At 33.2% G+C, this 19,596-nt stretch overlaps 1 protein-coding gene across 2 annotated transcripts in view; it reads left to right on the plus strand.

Annotated features, from left to right (window-relative positions):
- RIMS1 (regulating synaptic membrane exocytosis 1) overlaps positions 1-19,596 on the plus strand; it is a 658,456-nt gene that overhangs the window by 560,074 nt on the left and 78,786 nt on the right. For both annotated transcript variants that reach the window (XM_074237321.1, XM_074237319.1), the window contains one exon: positions 4,231-4,466. In XM_074237321.1, the coding sequence (XP_074093422.1) occupies positions 4,231-4,466 (236 nt within the window). The remainder of the gene's footprint in view (positions 1-4,230; positions 4,467-19,596) is intronic.

A 19,596-nucleotide genomic window follows, 5' to 3' on the forward strand; every position in this document is an offset into this window, starting at 1 on the left:
AATCTAAATATCTCTACCCGACTTTCATAATCTGGGTCTAAACCAGATATAAATCCAATTTAGATTTCTACTCCATTTAATCTTGTGTGTTTTCTGTATTTCATATACATTAGACTCATTTCTAATTCCAAGCTTTTGCCCATGCTACTCTTCTAAATTAGAATATCATGCTTTCCTTGATTCAAATAACTTAATTAAACCTACCCATCAAGGTCCATCTTTTCCCCTTCCCTCATTATGAAACTTTTTTTGACTTTTTCATCACAAGCTAATGTCTCTCAGCTCTTAACTGCTATTTATTTAATGTTAGGCACTTTGACATATAAGTAAATACATTATAATTTAAGGAAGAAGATAAAACTTATAACTGAGGAGGAGGAGTTCAGAGATTTCACATTAATCATTTAATGGAGATAATCATAGCAATTTATATAGCTCCATTGAAAAGTACTTCATCTCACAGAAACTTTCAATGTTATAAATATGATATCTGGACAATAAATTTCTTAGCATATGCCAAGGAAAATAGGGATCAAGGACTCTGAGTTTACATCCACAAGCAAAATGTAAGCAATGGATGAAGATTATAGTTTTGTTTCCAGACAAGACATAAGTGTCAATTGACAAAGACATTAATCTTCTCAGGGCAAGGCACATCACATATAAGGCAATCAAAGAGAATACTAAAGCTATGCATCTTAAGAGTCAGAGTAGCATCTTGAAGTTAAGTTTAATGAGAAAACACACATTTATAATAATTAATATTGTATCAATACAAGTCTTAACATATAATTTTGGTACCATAAAATGGAGGACAATAGATGTAGAAATTGTCTAAAATAAGGTTATACATCATTAATGATATAAATGGCTCATAATTCCAGGTCAGTTATAAAAACATTGTCATCAAAAGGATAAAGAGAATTGATGAATTTCTTAGAGCTGAGAGAGAATAAACAGGTTAAAGTTTGTAGAAATGTGTTTAGAATAACAATAATTCATGGCACAACAAAGCTGGTCACTAGATTTGTTTAAGGTAACCAAGAGCAGTTTATCTCTGAATAAAGCTCATGAAATAATCGTAATAATAATTAACATTTGTTCAGCACTTAATTTTTTAAAATGACAAAGATTCACGAAGAAAAATCAAAAGGTACTCTATGGGCAACATCCACATGAACTCAATTAGCAATGTACATAAAAAAAGAAACATTGAATAACTGACTGAATCATACAGACTTATTTGTAGATACAAAGAGTGGTTCATTGAGATCAGAAATGCAAAAAAAAAACTTTAAAGAGTCCAAATTTATTGATCAATGCAGATTAAGCTATGAAATGTGTACATTTTATTGGTGATTGCAAAATTTTAGAATCTATCACAATAGGCTGCTGAATCTCAAAAATACCAGAATAATAGAAGTATAATAACTTATTCTTGGGCCATTTCTTTCTGAATCTCATTGAAAGAGAAAAGTAGATAACAATGATAATAATAGTAATCATAATTTGTACTCACTGAACATGTTGCCCAGTAGATAATTGACCTACATTCAAGGTAGTCTTTTGGTCTACACTGTTAATCCTATATTCTATGAGCTCTTATTTGATTCAGTTTTGTTTTTGGAAATGAAGGTGTTTATGATCATTTCTCAGGATAAGGCATTTGCCATTAAAAATTAAGAAAACTTGTCCTAAAGGAACCTGGACCTAGTCAACAATCAGAATATGTAAGGAAGTCATAGAAACAGTGTGACACATCACTATATGCTATAAATATTTAACATTTACTAAATATATAACATGATATAACCTTGTGAATAGTTTATTATCTTTCAGAGACAGACAATCTCTATAATCAAATTTTTTTTTCTTTTTGTTAAGGTTTGTTTTGTTTTTTTTTTTGCAAGGCAATGGGGTTAAGTAGCTTGCCCAAAGCCACACAGCTAGGTAATTATTAAGTGTCTGAGGCTGGATTTGAACTCAGGTACTCCTGACTCCAGGGCTGGTGATCTATCCACTGTGCCACCTAGCTGCACCAAAACTTAATATATTATAGAGAACCCAATAAATAAAATGTATTGGAATAGAACAAACATTAAATAATAAATGTTGCCTTCAATCACTCAGCAATATCATTGGCACATAAAAATATAATTTTAATTGATGTCACCAGATATCATATACATAATTTCTAGGCTACATGGAAGAAAAAGTTGTCTAAATCTACAGGTCTAGCACTTTGTGGGAACCTGATGAGGTCCATATCACTCTCCTTTCCTGATTGCTACTTGATTTTTTCCAAGAATTCTCTATGAGCCTGCAGAAGATGAACTAAAATCATAATATTTTTACTTAACTAGATAAAACAATTATTTTACAGCAGTATCATGACTTGTTCCAGGACCATTTCAATCTGAAACTCAAGTTTAGAAGATGAAAAGAATGAGATAATAATAACAATCATAATCACAATCCACCTTGTGATAGTTCACAGAACATTCAGTATAAAAGAAAAAAGGCAAGATAATAGTTTCTCTAAGGATCACTTCTATCTAAAATCCATCAAATTAGTGGACAAGAAAAGAAAGGATAAGGAGAGGAATGAGGATGATAGGAATGGAAGTGATTATAAAGATGGGATGATGAGTAACATTTTAAATGCAGGAATTTTGCATAGAGATCAAGCTTTGCACTTTTCAAAATTCTGAACAATGTTCTCAGATTCCAAAAACTACCAATTAATAGATTTTTTTTCATGTGAGAAAGTGAGGCAGTCCGATGTAGTGTTTCAAAAGTCTACCTTAAAGTCATAGAAACAGGTTCAAATGCTGTCTCTGACACATACTGGTTGTGTGACCCTGGGCATGTCCCTTAAACTCTCAATTCTTTTTTTTTATTAGGTTTTTTTTGAAAGGCAAATGGGGTTAAGTGGCTTGCCCAAGGCCACACAGCTAGGTAATTATTAAGTGTCTGAGACCAGATTTGAACCCAGGTACTCCTGACTCCAGGGCCAGTGCTTTATCCACTACCTGACCTAGCCGCCCCAAACTCTCAATTCTTTAGGCAATTTTCTAAGGTTGCACAAAAAAAAACACCAATCTGCATGATTAGGAGGTACCTCAGCTGGAAAATACCTATACTCATGATATCACAAATCTAGTATCTATCATATAATATGGAAAAATGATTAGAATTCCTCTTGGGGGGGTGATGCCAAGTAGAGTTAACCAAAAGTAGAATTAATTCCCATGAGAAGTCAGTTCTCTTTCTTTGGAAGATCAATAGAATAATTATTTTCTCATGTAGGATATAGAATACTTTAATATACAGATATTAGAAGACCTCTGAAGTCCCTTCCAACTGTGAGGCTATGGGAGCTCCTTCTGATTTGTGATTTGAAGATGTATTTAAAGGTTAAGCTTCCAGTTGACATGACTAAAGTCAATACTTTCATTTTCATATATATTGTTTCAGGAAGACCCTGCTTAAAAATATAAATATACTATTGAAGATGAATGATATATAAAGCTCTGTACAGAGGCATTGTATTAATAATCTGGTTCCTAATATAGAACAAAATCCGGAGAAAATGAAAAGACTAAATATAAGTGTTGATTGAGTACAAGAAGTAGAGGTAGGAAAAGCAGTGGAAAAAAAACTAAGGATGGACTGAATGCAGCCCTGGAAACTAGCCTTTTGGGGAATAAAGGAATATATTCAATTAAATAGGCATAGCTCCATTAGGAAGTCAGCTGAATCTGTGATTTCCTAAAAGGAGCAAAGAAGGCACACGTGATGAAAAGAAGCACATTCTCCCCCTTTAAATATTAAACCTTTCACTCTAGTATATTCAGTGAACATTCTTGTTACATTTTAGTGTCTTCTTTTAACTGAAACATATTTAGAAATGAATACACTATGATGACATATATAATAGATATTAGATATATATATATGAACATTTATATAAGGTTTTATATGTAAACATATATGATTATATTTATAAATAGCCTTAAAATATAATAAACATTTATAAATAAATTGGTTTAATCTAAAAATATTTACAGCTATAGGGAAAGCAGAAAGGTCTTAGATAAATTCTTGCTGCCTTGAAATTGTTTCTCTACTAAATTGAAAAATTGCTTGAAAATAAAGTAAGTTGGGAGACCCTTTTGTCACTTGATTTTAATTTATATATACCCATATGTTTTTATTTTGTAAATATAGTTCATTTACCCCTAAGATGCAAGGCAGACGGATGGGAACTTCAGGGAGAACCATCACAAAGAGCACAAGTGTGAGTGGAGAGATGTACAAACTGGAGCATAATGATGGAAGCCAGTCAGATACAGCTGTTGGCACAGTTGGAACAGGTGGAAAGAAAAGGAGGTCAAGCCTTAGTGCCAAAGTGGTAGCCATAGTATCTCGGAGAAGTAGAAGCACATCCCAACTTAGCCAAACAGGTGAGTGAAATGAATTAATCTTAAAACTACATCATTTTGTGCATACGATGTTATGATATTATCTATGTCCCATACCTTGTGATAAGACCACTGAGTGTCCTTGGATACCAAAAGAAAAAAGCTCTATACTGAAAATTTGTTTCAAGATTTTGTTGTTGTTGATTTTAAGTACTCAACAAAGTAATCTCTTCTTTGAATGACTGCTGTTTAAAAAAAAAAGACTTGTTTACAAATGTGCAAGGAAATGCAAAGAAATATAGGTCTAAATTGATTCATGAGAAAAGCAACAGGACTCTCAGGAAAACCATTGGAAAGTGACCCCTTTTCTTATAAATAGGAATCAGTTTCACATATCTATAAACACACACATACAAGTATAGGATAAAAACTTCTAATTTTTAACTTCTAATTTACTATTTATACATATATAGTACATATAAGCATATATGTATATACATATATACATGTGCTCATATGTCCTTCAGAAAAGTTAGTTCTTAATCCTCCATGTGAGTTTGAAGGTATTGTTTCAAAATAATCTTTGAATATGAATTCTCAATTCCACTTTCTATTTTGTAACTAAAAATCTAGTATATATTTAAAGAATGAACAAGATGGGTCAGTAGATTCAGTAAAAACATGATGCTTCAAGATAGAATTGAGCTTCATCTTTAATATCTCTAAATTTTAAAAGCTTCATATCTGTGTGTCCTTGAGGTGAAACAAACTTCTGATAGAATGAAGTAAATACTAGAAAAAAGTATTGGGTTTGTATGTCCAAAAAAAAAAAAATCGCTGCCTCTAAATAATAGATGGACAAATTGGTTTGGTCATTGATGGAGTCAATATTGAGTAATGATAAAGGTAAGTGGAATATAAGAAATTACTAAGTTCTTTTTCCATACTGAATATCCCCAGTTCCTGATTGATAGCAACAGAAACAAAAGCCTTATTTTTATCATACCAGACAAATTTTGGAGTAATTTGTTTTCAAGAAAAATTCACATTTTATATTATGAATATAGTCACTTGATAAGTAAAATGGAATTATTTGGAGTAATATACTATTAATTCTTTTAGTATAGAATTAAGTAGTTTTGAAATTTGTCAATATCAGTAGTATGTATTCTCATTAATATAAAAAGGAAGACATCTTTCCTTCCTTCCTTTTTCTTTCTCCCACACTTCTTTCCTTCTCTCCTATCTTTTTTCCTTCCTTTTTTATTTTCCTTCCTTCTTTCCTTGTTTGCTTCTTTTCTTCCTTCTTATCTTCTTTCCTTTTTGAACTATTTGTTAAAATACTTAAAAATTTGGAACTACAAACTCCTAAGATTATGATGAATCTTGATAAATCTCTTAGTCCTTTCACTATCTCTATATCAAAATCATCTCTGTGAGGATATAAACACACATGTATATATACACATGTGTGTATTTGAACCAACTTGTTCATTGAGTAGTGCCCAGGGAAGGGAAGGAAAATTTACACACCATATCATGAGGAATGTGGCAAATTTGAGAGTGTGAAGACATTAGAGCAAATCCTGATCTCCCAATTTACTGACTATTTGATATTGGATAACTTATTTGGTACATCTGGATCTTAGTTTCTACCCCTGTTAAATTAGGGAACCTTTAAGATATGCTTCAACAATAAATCCTATCCTTTGAACTCTACCATTTTGCTGGCAAACTATTTTCATGTAGCTCAAGGCCCTATACAAAATTTCTTAAGTGACCATTTTCTGGCTCAGTATTTTCTTTCTGTTGTTACCCAACTGATAAAGCCTTGTTTTTTTTCTATTTCAGAATAAATGTTAATAAAATTTTGTGTAGGACCCATATTTATATTTAATATGGTTCATGTAAATCCAGTTTAATCATTCTTTCATCCCTTGCTTTAGTAGTAAAATTTGTATTTCTATCATGTTGAGACATTTTTTAAAATTCTTTGATTTTTGTCAATATCTTGCTTTTTTTGACATTTTCTCAGTCTTCATTTAGACATCTACTTCTCTGTCTCTTTCAGTGTCTTCTCTTCTTCTTTTTTCTCCTCTGTATGTTTATCCTCACCACAGTCACCCATTGGAAGATCCATATCTTTCAATATAGTTAAAATTGTCACTTCCAAAAATATCTTTCCTAAATCTTTACTTTCAGTCCTGACTCTCCTCATATGTTCTGATCCTGTATCTCAGAGTATCTGATGGATATTTTCACTTGGTCATCCTATTATTTCAAAAGCAACAAGTTGTAAAGAACTACTTCATTTTCCCCTTCTCTCACTTCCTTTATTCTGTTGTTGCCAGATAGCTTTTTAACCTCTCTTTAAATATTCATAGGGAATAATTTACCAAATTTTACAATTTTGGTCCTTAAAGTTCCTCTCCTTTTTCTCCTTTCCTTACATTTTCATGACTAATCTACAATAATACTCCAAATCCTGAATACCTCATATCTAAAAATACTGTAATAGTGTCCGATGCCTCTAGCTAATCCTATATATTGCAATCAGATTAATCTTGCTAAAAATATACTTTCATTTGTGGGAGTTCCCACGGGCAAATTTCATTCCTGTGATTTGTTATAAGCTCTCTGCCTTGTTTTTCTCCTTTTCTTTCTTCCTTTCTCCCCTTCCTTATCTCTCTTTGCTCCCTTTCCTTCTCTTCCTTCCTTCCTTCTTACTTCTCCCTTTATCTCTGCCTCTCTGTTTGTCTCTGTCTCTGTCTACTTCTTTCTATCTTTATCCCTATACTTCTATCTTCCCTTGGTCTTGCCTCTTTATGTCTGTCTCACTCTGCCTTTTCTGAGTCTCTTCTGTGTTTCTCTCTCTCTCTCTCTCTCTCTCTCTCTCTCTCTCTCTCTCTCTCTCTCTCTCTCTCCTCCTCCTCCTCCTCCTCCTCCTCCTCCTCCTCCTCCTCCCCCCCTCCTCCTCCTCCTCCTCCTCCTCCTCCTCCTCCTCCTCCTCCTTCCTTCTTCTTCTTCTTCTTCTTCTTCTTCTTCTTCTTCTTCTTCTTCTTCTTCTTCTTCTTTCTTCTTCTTCTTCTTCTTCTTCTGTCTTCTCTTTCTCTCTACCTAACACACTGCCTGGTACAAAGCACGTACTTAATAAATGCATGTTGAATTAAAGGGAATTTAAATTAAGTTTTAGTAAAAGATTTTTCTTAGATACATCTACTAAAACTTTGAATTTCTCAGTGTTACTGACCCTTTCCTCCCTTATTGTTTTTTTTTTCTATTCTCTTCAATGGGGGCAGGGTAATATAGAAGGGTACTGGATGGTGCAAAGAATAGGGTACTGTTAGAATTAAGAAGGCATGAGTTCAAATTCAGCCTCAGATATTTACTAGCTGTGTTGACCCTGGGCACCCTGTGATTCATTTCCTCATGAACTGGAGAAGGAAATGACAAACCACTCCAATACCTTTTCCAAGAAAATCCCAGAGTCACATAGAGTTGGATATGACTGAAAAACAAGTAGAGGGCTAAATTCAAAGCTAAAAGATGTAGGCTCAACTCTCACTTCTGACACATACAAGGCACATATGAGCAAATCATTTAATCTTTCAATAGTTTAGGGAAATCTAAAAGTAGGGTTTTCAAAGTGGCCAACCTACCCTGGATTTGAACTCAGGTCCTCCTAATTGATCTTCCTGAGTTCAAATCTGACCTCAATCACTTGCTAGTTATGTGACCCTGGAAAAAGGCATTTAACCTCCTTGTCTGAGCTACACATCTGGAAATGAGTTAGAGAAGAAATTGCCAAGGCATTTCAAGAATTCTTTGCCAAGAAAAATCCAAATGGAATCATGAAGAGTTAAACATGACTGAACCAATTTAACAATATCAGTCATCCTTATGAAATTTTATCTTTTATCATTTTTTTGCATATTCATGTACCTTGAAGTTAGAGTTTAGTTGTGTTTTGTTGTTGTGTCCTAGGAAATTGCTTGTAAACAGGAGGCACTCAATAAATATTCATCGAATAGAATTGGTGATTTTCTATCTCTTGAACAAATTTATGATATGCCAAATTGGGGAATAATTTTCCATTTATTAAAGCAGTATGGAACAGTGTATAGAGTACAGGACCTAGAGCCAGGAAGATTTAGCTTCCTGAGTTTAAACCTGACATCAGGCACCTACAAATTGTGTGACCCTGGAAAAGTCACTTAACCTGCTTGCCTCAGTTTCTCCACCTGTAAAGTGAGCTGAAGATGGAAATGGCAAATGACTCTAGGATCTTTGCCAAGAAAACCTACAAATGTACTTATGATTAATCAGACATACACTGAAATGAGTGAACAGCAAAAATTAACAACTTGCAATGAAATGTCTTTGCGACTGGGCCAATTTGTAGACTTCATAATCATTATAAAATCCTCTCATATATCACTTTGATAGTAAATGCCATCTAACTAAATATACAATTCTTTTCTCAAGTTGTTTTTCTCACCTTAAATGCCCTCATGTCAGCCTACAGAAATATTTCCCTTATTTAAAGAACCAGACCTTGGTGTTCCCTTCTTCTCTAAAAAGCATCTCTCTGTTTTTGCAGCCCATTTTCATCATTTCCTTTTCTGACTTCCTATATCACTGACAGACTATATTAATATTTTTAAATTTTTATTTATTTAAAGCCTTGGGCTTAAGTTACTTGCCCAAGGTCACAAGCTAGGCATTTATTAAGTGTTTGAAGCTGCATTTGAACTCAGCTCCTCCTAACTCCAGGGCCAGTGCTCTATCCACTGTGCCACCCACCTTCCCAGACTATATTAATATTAATACTCTAACAATAGCAAGCATACAAATATTATCCCAATTTAATGCCACAAGAATTCTGGGAGTTAAACACAATTGTTTTCCCCATTTTATACATCAGGAAACAGGTAGACTGAGGCCAAGTGTCTGTCCAGGGTCACATAGCTTAAAAAGATTCTTAAAACATATTTGAATCAGTCTTCCCCTGATAACTAGTGCAACACTTTCTAATGCAACAGCTAGATGAATAATTATTAATATAGTTCAGCAATTATTCTGTACTCTTTTGTGTTATACTTCATTTAATGAATGAATGTCTATGTCCACCAGTGATATAATCTCCCCAAACAAAGTTCATGTCTTTATACTTTGTCCATGGTATCCACAATACTTTGGAGAACACCAAGCCTGTAATAGAACCTCCAACTTGATAAATTGATGAACTTCAAAAAATAAGACATTCTCAAGAACTACATCATCCCAGGAACAGTGCATATAAGAATTGAACACAATATACATGATCTAATAAGACAAAGTAAGTAAAACTATTTTCAAATATAAAAGACTTTATAAACATGCAGTGCCATGATTCTTCCTACCTTTGTTTTCATCTTTTTTGATGATGCTCAAAAAGAAATTGTTCGGGCAACTGGTAGATAAAGTGTCCTTCATAGCTGAATAAAAGTATTAGTATTTGAGGGCATCCTCTGTAGTTTCACAAAAAATGATACTTGTTGCTGGGTGACCCTGGTCAAGTCACTTAGTTTCTTCATCTATAAATCAGTTTCTTCATCTATAAAATGAGAGATTTGGAGTCAATGACTCTAAGGTCCCTTCAAGCTCTAAATCTAGAAATCTACAATAATATGATCCAGTATCATTCAGAAAAATGCAAGTGAAATGAACTTCATACTGTCCCCCCATGATTGTATTCTTTTTTACAAGGTCTTGATATTTACAAACTTTTCATTCCCTATAGTTATGTGAAATCTATTGAATAAGATTTTTCTTTAGTTTGACATTTTGGAACAATAGTTTAGGTTATGACCATGTTATGATTCAAGAATAATTTATTGGTTGTTTTCTCCAGGATGTTTTGAGATTTGCCAGAAATAACAACTTTCAATAATTCTAGCCAACAGGTCACACCTTGATAGGTATTCATTATGAGCTCAATTTGTGCAGCCTGTTGTAATAGTTTATCATCATTACTCATTCTCAACATCATTGTCATTTGATCTCTAGTACTAAATATAACTTTTTTCAAGTAAGGATATTTCCATTTCCCTTCCATTTACCCAGGTTTAAATTGCAGAGAATCTTCTAAATACTTCTTCTGCTATAGTACATACTCTTCTTGTGTAGTCTCTATTAGGGACACTTTATGCTGCCATTCAGTCATTTCATTTGTGTACAACATTTTGTAATCCCATTTGGGTTTCTTGGACAAAGATACTAGAGTAGTTTATCATTTTCTTTTCCAGCTCATTTTACAAATGAGAAATTGGGACAAATAGGGTTTAGTGACTAACTGGTAACCATCTGAAGCTGGATTTGAACTCCAGAAGATGAATCTTCCTGATACTTCAGGCCCTACACACCATTCACTGCACTACCTACCTGTCCAATGCTTTACGGGAGACTAGAATTAGTGATGGAAGACATCTACAATGCTCTTAAGTTAAACTTCTTCATTTGACATATAAGGAAACTGAGACCATGAGTGATGATGGACTTGCATGAAAACCAACTAGTAGCAAGTGGAAGATATGGGTAGAATTTATATGGACTGAATAGTAATCCAATAATATTTTAGATGTTATAATTTGGAGAAAGATGTTATCCTTCATAGCTTGATGGTACAATGAAGCAGTGGATAGAACATGGGACTTAGAAGCAGGATGAAGTGAGTTGGAATATTGTCTCAGATTACTAGCTGTGTGAATTTGGGCAATTGACTTAGCCTCTCTGTGCTTCAGTTTTCTTATCTGTAAAAATAAGGATAGTAATTGCATTTACTTCTTGTGTTATTGAGAGCTCTACTTCATATATTATGAGGATCAAATGATTTTGTAAATCTTAAAAATTATATTTAAATGATAGTTAATATTACTAACACCAATACTGCTGCTGCTGCTGCTGCTGCTACCACTACTATCTTGAGTTATTTAAGGAGAAGAAATGTTTGGTTGGTTTCTAGGGTCTTTGTCACTTTGAACTAGAGCTATGCATAATTTCCACTATTTATATATTGAGGAGAAGATACCCCTTCCATGAATAAAACTTTATGGAGTATTTTTCAATAACTTTAAAGTAGCCATTTTCACAGTCCATTCTGCCCAAAATTTTGAGTTAGACTCAATATGAAAAATATAGTTTATGGTTTCTTCTGCATCATTTCTTTCTTTTTTCCTTTATAACAATGTGTTAAGTGCTTTCATCTTTAACATCTATTTATTTGTCATTTCCTGACTGACTTGAAATATTATTTTAGTGTTGACATATTAATATTTGATCTTCAATCATTTATTTACTTCAGGAGGAATATTAATAATGTAGCAATTATTACAGGGTAAGAATTCTCTTCTACATAAGTCATGGCACACAAATTACCAGCATAGGTCTGAACTTAAGTGGTAAATAGTAGGCTGAGGAGAATATTAAGAGAGTATAATATCTATGGTTTTGAAAAAGTTTTTTCAATAAACTTTTCCAATAGCCAATAATATTCAGAATAATCTCTTTATTTCTTTGGGAGAAGTGAATTTTATTTACTTGTTGTCTGACATAGTGATGGGACCTGTTTTGATTTCTCAATTAGGTATCCCTTTCTTAAAATGAAAATGTTTTTGTAATTGCTGGAAAACAGTCCAAGTCTTGCATGAGATATCCATGATATTCTTATTCCTTCTAAAACATTTATCAGTGTAGTCAGAAATGTTGATTGCTAAATTTCATAACTCATTTTAAAATTACATACATATAAATGCACATATATTTATTTGAATGTATTTTTCCAAGCAGATATACATATATAACATTAATATAGTGCTCATTTCACATGGATGTACACTTTCACATCGGGATATACCTATATTCATATATGTGCACACATGATCATGTCTATTTTTGTCCATCCCTATGGTTTCATCCCTGTATGAAGCTCCCTTTGTGGAAGCTACCTCCACCAATGAAGAGCAGCAAATTGCCTGCAACCTGTACTCTTTGAAAGCTGCCTGAGCACTGAGAAGTTGTTATTTGCCTGAGATAATACAGATAGAAAATATCAGAGACACTATTTAACCTATTATCTTCTGCCTTAAAATCCAAATATTCTTTCTATTACACCATACTTCTTATATTAAATTAATATCTCATTCAAATTAATTTCAAACAAAGAATAATGCTTTAAACATTTGCAGAAAATTTCACAAACATTATCTCAGAAAAGGATATACAACCATCTTCATAATATACCTGAAAAATATTAAATAAATCCATTTTCTTATAACATCAGATTAACCTTTTTTTTTTGCCTTGAAGTATAGTGAAAAGAACATTGTACTGTGAGTAACCTGGGTTTGAACTCTATCTCTTCCTTTAGTCAGTAGTGTGACCTCACAAGATATAAACCTGCCTGTCCTCTGATCAGATCTAGAGAATAATAATATTATTATACTAGATGTTTATGATTTTTCAAATTTTAAAATATATCCTATGGAATAAGTTTAGTTTTTGAAAATTTTAGACAGACATAAATTCTAGATTTTTATCACTGTAGCTGAATAAGTGTTTCTTACCTAGTTTGGATTAGAATACTTGATAGTTTTCATTTTAAAGTGTTCTTTTTTGAGCTAATTTCAGGAATGAAAAAATACTAGCTTCTTATTGCATATACAGAATTACAGGGGCGGCTAGGTGGCGCAGTGGATAGAGCACTGGCCTTGGAGTCAGGAGTACCTGAGTTCAAATCTGGACTCAGACACTTAATAATTACCTAGCTGTGTGGCCTTGAGCAAGCCACTTAACCCCATTTGCCTTGCAAAAACCTAAAAAATAACCCCCCCCCCCAAAAAAAAACCACCCAGAATTACAGCACAACCATTTTTGACTCCTTATTTTAAGGAGAGGAGACAGGTGGAAGTTGAGAGAGGCAGAAACTTCCAGAGTCATATTAGATTGAAAACTCTCTAAAGATAGGAATTCTGTGCAATGTTGAAGCTGGAAAAGGACCTTAAAAATCATCTTAGTCATCTTTAATTCCCTTCCTCACAGAAAAGTAATATCAATATGTAGCACATTATTTTGAATCTAGTTTTGTTTTTGGTTAGTTGTTTCAGTCATTTCTGCTTTTCATCACCATTTGGGGTTTTCTTGGCAAAAATCCTAGAGTGATTTGACATTTCCTTTTCCAGCTCCAGGGTTAAGTGACTTGCCCAAGGTCACATACCTAGTAAGTGTTTGAGGTGGATTAAAACTCAGGTCTTCCTGACTCCAAGTCCAGCACTCCATCCACTATGCCACCTAACTGTCCTTGAATATAGTAGGTTCCCTACAAATATTGGATAATTAATGTACTAAGAAATCACTCAGGATATGACATACAGAATTCTTCCCTCCTGTGAAGATCCACATTTTTATGAGTGCCTTAGATAAAGACATATGTGGCATGCTTGTCAAATTTATAGATGACATAATGCTGGGAGACATAGTTAACACACTGAACGACAGTCAAATCCAAAACAATCAGAATAGGTTAGAGTAATAGGTTAAAGTTAATAAGATGAACTTATTAAGAGTAAAATGTGTTTGAAAGACCAAATCTACAAATACAAGAGTAAGCTGATAAATGTTTAATAACTGACTTTCTTAAAAATGTACTATTGGAGGTGTCTAGGTGGTGCAGTGGATAGAGCACAGCCCTGGAGTCAGGAATTCAAATCCAGCCTCAGACACTTAATAATTACCTAGCTGTGTGACCTTGGGCAAGTCACTTAACCCCATTGTCTAGGCAAAAAAAAAAGTACTATTAATTTTTTCTCCATCACTTTCTTAAGTCTAAGAGTGAACAAAACAATAAATCAAAGCCAAATTTGTAGTGTTTATTGATTTCCAAGGTGCAAAATGCTCACATTAAAATTTTAACAATCAAATCTTCTGAGTCAGTTTGAACTGGATCAAGCACACTCTTGGCTATACGTTAGATATGGGAAAGAGATCTGGGGAAAAGGCTATAGAAGTGGAGAAAAAGTTGAAGAGATACAAAAAAGCAGTGTAACTTTAAAAGTAAGTATAATCTTTTAATAAATGTATGGCATATCCCAAATAAAGATGTGTGATTTCATATATATATATATGTATATATGTAATTTTACTTTTCTTTTCTCTATATATGTGAAATGCTTGCAGTTGATGTCTTAATTCAAACTGACAATTTTAAATTTCTGGAGGCTAGAGTAAACTCCAAGTTCAGCATGAGTCAGCTATGTATCATGGCTCTGGGGAAAATCTAATGCAAAAGTAGTTTCATTAAGAGAATTATAGTCATAAAGAAGGTCATAGTGCTACTGTACTCTATTCTGAGCATGTCTGGATTTCTACGTTCAGTCTTACATACCATATTTTAGCATGAACATTGACCACAGGGAGAACATATAGAGGAAGGTGACAAACATCATTAGAGGAATGGAGATTACATGAAGGAACAGGCAAAGTTTAGCCTGATGAGAAAATTCTGAAGGTCTGTCCCATGGAGAAAAGATTAGGATTGTTCTCCTTCAACCCAGAGATAAGAATTTAGAATAATGGATGGAAATGCCTCGTATGTGGTGGGTACTCTAATTTTTTTTAAAGTGTCATATTGGCAGATTAGAGCATGATTCAAGTAATCATTTCTGTCTGAATAACAAACTGTGCTAAATAGTAATTTAATCTTTAGGGCAGGTAGGTGGTGCAGTGGATAGAATACTGGCCTTGGAGTCAGGAGGACAGCAATTTGAATCTGACCTCAGACAACTGACAGTAACTAGCTGTGTGACCTCGGGCAAGTCACACAACCTCGATTGCATCACATCCAGAGCCATCTCCAGTCATTCTGGCCACAGGACCCAGATGGCTCTAGAAGAGAAAGTAAGGCTGTTGATTTAGCACAGCATCCCCCTCACTCAAATCCAACTCATAGGCTTGTCCTGGTATCACCTCCCTGACGTCATGGTATTTTTCAAGAATGAAGGACAAGAGGGGTGGCTAGGTGGAGTAGCGAATAAAGTACCAGCCCTGGAGTCAGGAGTACCTGGGTTCAAATCCAGTCTCAGACACTTAATAATTACCTAGCTGTGTGGCCTTGGGCAAGCCACTTAACCCCATTTGCCTTGCAAAAAAAAAAAACCTAAAAAAAAAGAATGAAGGACAAGGGGTGGCTAGGTGGCTCAGTGGATAGAGCACCAGCCCTGAAGTCAGGGGTACCTGAGTTCAAATCCAGCCTCACACACTTAATAATTACCTAGCTGTGTGGTCTTGGGCAAGCCACTTAACCCCATTTGCCTTGTGAAAACCTAAAAAAAAAAAGAATGAAGAAGAAACATTACTATTAAATTAATCTTCACGGGAAGTCTTCAAACAAAAGAGATGACCATTGTTACAAATTATTGGTCACTTATGGGTTAGATTAAATGGATTCTCTAGTCCCTTCCAATTTGGAAATCCTATACTTCAATGAATCTGCAATTTCTTCTTCATTATGAAAGGACTCTCCACCTACTAACATCTATGCTACATAATTGGCTATGATTCATGGATTTACGTATTTACTCATTCAAGAAACATTTTAATAGAAGTCAGAGATATATTAGTACAAAGAACTAAAGTCTAGAAGCAGTTCATATTGAGTAGATGGGTTTTAAGTGGTCATATATAAATTGAATTGTATGTTAAGTGTACTAGGAAAAAGACTATATTTCAAAGAATTATGGTGTGAATTTATCCAAAAATAATAAATCATTGTGTTAATGAAAAACTATACCTTAGATAACAGGAATAATAGAATTAGAAACAAACAGAACACATTTACTTTTGAATAAAACCACAGTGGTTCTACTTTGAATAATGTATTGTAGTTCTAGGTACTAGTTCCTATTAAATATAAAACAAAAGTAAACACTGATAAGTTTCCCCATTTTCTTCAACTATTCCTCATATAAGACAACTTCTAGCACCTCACCAAGATGTCCACAGTTTGTTAGATGAGACTTACTCTGCAAAAATTCCTTATAAATCATGATGTCCAAATTTGATTATATCAGAATATGGTAAAGTGATATTATTTCTTTTTAGTGTTAGAAAAATTGTATAGTTGGAATTAGCATTTGTTAGTTGCCATACCATATTTTTGTCTTATATTTAGTTTTGAGGTAACTAATTTTATATAATTGTGCCTCCAGTCTTTTTTAATCCTAAATTTATACAATTTTTGCAAAATTTTACATTTATCCTTGTTAAATTTCAAAATGGGAATAACTGGGAAAATTGCTAGATTGGGAAAATACTATAGTACTATCATCAAAACAGTGTTTCATTAGTTTGTCTTCTAGCATGTTGAACCCTAAAGTATAACAAAAGAGAACATTGTCAGTTACCACTTCAACTGTCCCTTACTTCCTTCTTGGAAAGGGGGTGAGTTGAAGTTTCTCAGGCCATATTTATAACTTCTCACAGGATGGAATAGAGGTGAGATTTTTCCTCTGGCTACTACATTTTCTCTCTCTGCCTGCTGGTAAAGGAATTAAGAACCAGTTTATCTCTATCATCTGCTTGAGGCAAGTTTGGAAATTTTATCAAACAGAAAAGTATCACAGCAATTGAATCATATTTATCCCTAGAGGATAAAGAAAAGCTCCAAATTCAGTTCTGCTACTTGTAATTTGTATCCAAATCTATGAATAATTGGGCAACCAGGTGGTACATTGGATCTCCACATTTAACAAAGATGCCTATCTTTACAAACTCTTACTATGTTTCTTCCTTGTCATCTAGCTTCTGGGAGCTCCTTGTCATCTCCTTTAGAATTACAAAAAGGAAACAAACTCTAAGTTTCAAGATTCTTAGCAAGTGTTTAATCCATTTCCTCTGTTAAGTATGCAATGAAGATTTTGCTAAATGTGTTGTTTAAAGATGTACTAGTAAGAATATCAATATAGAGATGATAATGATGAAAAAAGAACAATAAATTTAAATTTATTTGTTTCAGAGTGGACCCATTTTGATTAGTTTAATTTAATAATTCACTCTGGAATTTTACCAGATAATAAAATCAAATGTGCTTTCTAGTATCTAGACTCACAAGCTTTGTTTTGGAGGGGGTATCTCTTCGAATCTATCTTTAGTACTTTTCAATTCCGCCCATTTTTAAATTTTATATATATATATATATATATATATATATATATATAAACTATATTTTTCAAAGATAATATTGTGAAAACATCTTGAGAGTACATCAAAACTCTGACATTGAATTAATTTTGGCTTAGATACTTTAAGTCATTTAAAGCAACTATATACTGTATATACTATTACCTATTGTTCTTTTTCTGGTCTGAAGATCATTTCCTTCTTTATGGAAGACAGAATTAAGATAGGAATTGATTAGTTCCTTCCTATTGCTGTCATTTATTCATCATCACTTCATCCTTCACAAGTAGCACTATATTATTTCCTTGTTCTTATTGTTTCATACATAATCAAGTTTTATATTTGCTGTTTTTGGTTATGACTACAGAAAAATTAAAGGTCTTTTAAAAAGAGAGAGTAAAAAACTCAAGTATAAAAGCAAAAGGTAAGCATATGGATTCCGTTACCCCCAAGAAATAGTTATTGTTCAATCATGTCCAATTCTTCATGACCGTGTATACCATATCTTTCATGACAACATAGTAAAGGAAAATCACTTTAATCACCCCCACCTCACCAAAAAAGGGCCCCTTACCTACACTTACAAAGAAAGATTATTGTAGTAAATTCACCTTTGTTATTTCTTTTACAAACTAATTAGTTACCTCCAAACCTGTAGTGCTAAAAATAATTTAAGGCTATCACTTGTTCTGGTCAAATTTTTGAACTAATACAACTTTTGGATATAATCCTTTCAATGAAACACCAAAACTACTTTTTTATGGTCATACTTCATCTCTTGTTTTTTCCAACTTTTCACCCTCAGGAATAACAGAGGAAATAGAGGTAACAAAAAAGTCAAATGAACACCTCCTTGGAGAAGAAACTGTATCAGCCTTGTACTTTTGGCTATTTTGAAGTCCGCGTAATGTTATATTTAGTGTCAAATGTGTCCTTGAACATAATTTATTGTTTCCCCTCCCGATCTAATGTTTCTGATGTTCCAAACCATTGTGGACAATTTAAAATAAGCACTGCTGGCTGAAGGATTTTAGAATTTTCGTTTATAAGAAGTCAGCATGTAGCCATCAGGAAGGCATGTTAATGGAGCCTCTTTGATCATTCTGAGAAAAATTCTTGGCTCAACCAGTTACTAACAATGGGAGCTCACTGTTCTTCCTAAGGATAAGGACCTGGAAAAATCTTTCAGAAATGAAGACTGGTGGTTCAAAGGCTTTGTGTACAATTAAATACATTTCTCATATTTTATATATTTGAACCAAATTTAACAGTAGAAAAAATACTCCAAAGTAACTAGATATTTCATGTCCCTTGTTCCCTTAAGTCAAAATTATGGTGCCTTCGATAGTTCCTGAGTCTTCAAAACCATCAAATAAATGTAAGCAAGTATTCCTTTATTTACTGAGCCTGTCTAGCATTGAACTACTGTGAATAGAACTTCAATTCAGGTCTAGTAACACGTCTTTAGAAGAGATTTCCTAATAAGGATTAGGATTTTCAAACAAATGCCAGCCTGCTCTACTTAGTTCTTTTCTTTTTTTCCCCTGAACTATAAATTTTGAGTTCAGTTAAAAAGTAAGTAAGTTAATTGGCAGGAAAAATTATTGATGAACAGGGGTGTTAATTTGAACTGCTATTTCTGTATTTATGGGGGACTTTGTTAATTACATGCAACTGAGAGGCTATCATTCATCTTAATATGATGATTTATTTTAGCATAGGATCCATTTTAGAATTATTAAATTACTATAAAACATTTGAGTATCATTTTCCTTTGCATTTATAATAATGGTTAGTAGAAGCAATGCCATGATGATCAATGTATATAGATATATGTATGTATGTATATATGTATATTTTAAATAAAAATTTTATAGTTGGTTATTCATTTAAAATCAATCCCATTTAATTTAATGTACTTTTAAGTGGGCCAGTTTTTAAATGGAAAATTGTATATATA

The sequence above is a fragment of the Macrotis lagotis genome, chromosome 5 (genome assembly GCF_037893015.1).
Source record: "Macrotis lagotis isolate mMagLag1 chromosome 5, bilby.v1.9.chrom.fasta, whole genome shotgun sequence".
NCBI lineage: Eukaryota > Metazoa > Chordata > Mammalia > Peramelemorphia > Peramelidae > Macrotis > Macrotis lagotis.